The sequence below is a fragment of the Eimeria mitis genome, genomic scaffold (genome assembly GCF_000499745.2).
Source record: "Eimeria mitis Houghton genomic scaffold, Emh_scaff4584, whole genome shotgun sequence".
NCBI classification, from domain to species: domain Eukaryota; phylum Apicomplexa; class Conoidasida; order Eucoccidiorida; family Eimeriidae; genus Eimeria; species Eimeria mitis.
Window position 1 is genome coordinate 782 of NW_013572895.1, and position 2,001 is coordinate 2,782.

The window sequence follows — 2,001 nt, forward strand, 5'->3', positions numbered from 1 at the left end:
TTTGCTTACAACGGGTTAAGCTTGCCTGAATGCCGAGAGTCCTCTGAGTATAAGGCTATCAACGATATGCGAAGCTGGTCGTGCGCGACATTTCATTCGTTTATCTTCCCTATGTACAACTACTGTGATGTTCTTAACACCTGGCGCCGCCTCAAAATGGATATTAGGCTTTCTTTCTCTTTCTTCCATTGCCCCATACCACCAAGCGCGCATACGGCTTGTTGCCACTTGAACCTCTAGCCAGGAACGAGGCAACAGTCGTTCGGATTTCGCAAGCAGTACCTAACAAGTAAGCCCATTCGCTTGCCTTGACTCAGACAGAGATTGCTCCCACTCCGTGCTGGAAGGCAGCCCCAATCGCCATGCACAGAAGATGTAGCAGCGATTGCAGATGTGCTTAACTGACGTCGCAACTGCTCCTGAGCCCCCTTGGTAGCGACGATGAGTAGGAGCCTTAGCCACTGCATCAAGAAAGGAGAGTGGTGGATTTTTATTCAACTTCCCTTGTGAACCTGCTGCCTTAGAATCACTAACCCGGGTCAGTTGTTGTTCGAAGACACTGAGTCTTGCTCTAGGTTAAAAGGCACTTTCAGGCTAACGTCAGCTCGAATATTTACTCATTTAGGGTTTCTGTCCCCGAATACCTCTATCGTTTCCAATAGGACGCCATAGGCTGCCTGTGCTCTACCGCGGGGCAAGTATGTGGGCACTAGTATTGTTTGCCTGAAGTTGGTGCCACTGTGCTCGAGTGGAGCTTGGTTCTTGATGGCCGATGAGTTGTTTTGCATTTGTCTACGGTGCTAGTGTGGGAACCAAAGCGGAGCCTTGGTTTGGTTGCCTCTTGTAGCATGTGTTGCAACAAGATGCGCTGCAACTCACGACAGGAAATATAACGCTTGCTCTCTGGCCTTAATCAATGACAGGAGCGAGCTGCAATGTTGATAAAGCACTTGTAGAACGTNTGCATTTGCTTACACGCAACCTACCAGGGCCAAGGGACGACTTCTGTGCTAACTGTAGGCGAACCGTGCAGGGTGCGTCGTAGGGAGCCCGTGCGTTCGTGAACCTCCTACAATTTCACAAACCAACTTCCCGTGCAATGTGCAAATTCACCCTTGTGCGTGTGTGTGGTTAATGCTACTGAACTGAATTGTGTGCTGCGGCTGCTCGCCCACTTCCCGTGGAAACATTGCATGAGCATCAACTTCCCCACAAAATATATTTCAGGCCAGGCTTGGTACATAATGCACAACGGGCAGTCGTGCTTAATACTTTCTTAACAACCTAAGAGTGCGTAGAGCATCGCGCACTCTCCAGCACTGAAAAGGGGGGATCCGGTGTAGCTGATCGGTACACAGTGGACATTGTCCAACCACCGTTGCGACCACTCACAGTTTAGGTGGAAAGTGAAGGAAAATGAGTAGAGTTGAAAAGTTACTGGACATTTTTGGGTGCTGTGTATCTGTTTGCCATCAGTTCCGCGCAGTTGCTGTGTCTACACCCTGGACGTTCACAACTCGATGCGGAACCCGCCACCGGGCGACTGTCATGGGAATGTGGCAGGCGATATGTATGCGTCGACGCATCTCCAAAAAATGCAGCTAATTAGCAGGTGCCGTGTAAATAAATGTTGAAACAACGGCTTTTTGCGCAGTGGGGTGGGAGGGATACATGAATGAGGAATACAACCAGCGGGCCCACCATGCACCGCCAACGGGGGAAGTGACTGAACAGGTTAATCCGCGTTTCACCTCCTGCGCGAATGGTTTCACAACATCAGTCTGCAGCCCACTATATTTTAGTGTGCCTTGAGAATCCGGCAGAATCGGTTCATCCTTCTGCATTTCCCGAGGGGAAACCTTGCAGCTGTAGTACAAACCTCAGGGGAACTATGGCTGTAGGCCTATCAGGAAAATGAATGCAGGGTCGCCACAAGCGGAATTGGTTCGTTTTACTTGCCAAACAGCAACTCTCGGATAATCCCATTGATTTGTCTTCCCC

The 2,001-nt window shown here is 50.0% G+C and overlaps 1 protein-coding gene across 1 annotated transcript in view; it reads left to right on the forward strand.

Moving 5' to 3' along the window:
• Positions 1–1,918: 1,918 nt before the first annotated feature.
• EMH_0076270 (uncharacterized protein) overlaps positions 1,919–2,001 on the forward strand; it is a gene marked incomplete at both ends in the record, with an annotated part of 1,574 nt that continues 1,491 nt past the window's right edge. Inside the window, one exon of the mRNA XM_013499709.1 lies at positions 1,919–1,944. Coding sequence (XP_013355163.1) covers positions 1,919–1,944 — 26 coding nt within the window. The remainder of the gene's footprint in view (positions 1,945–2,001) is intronic.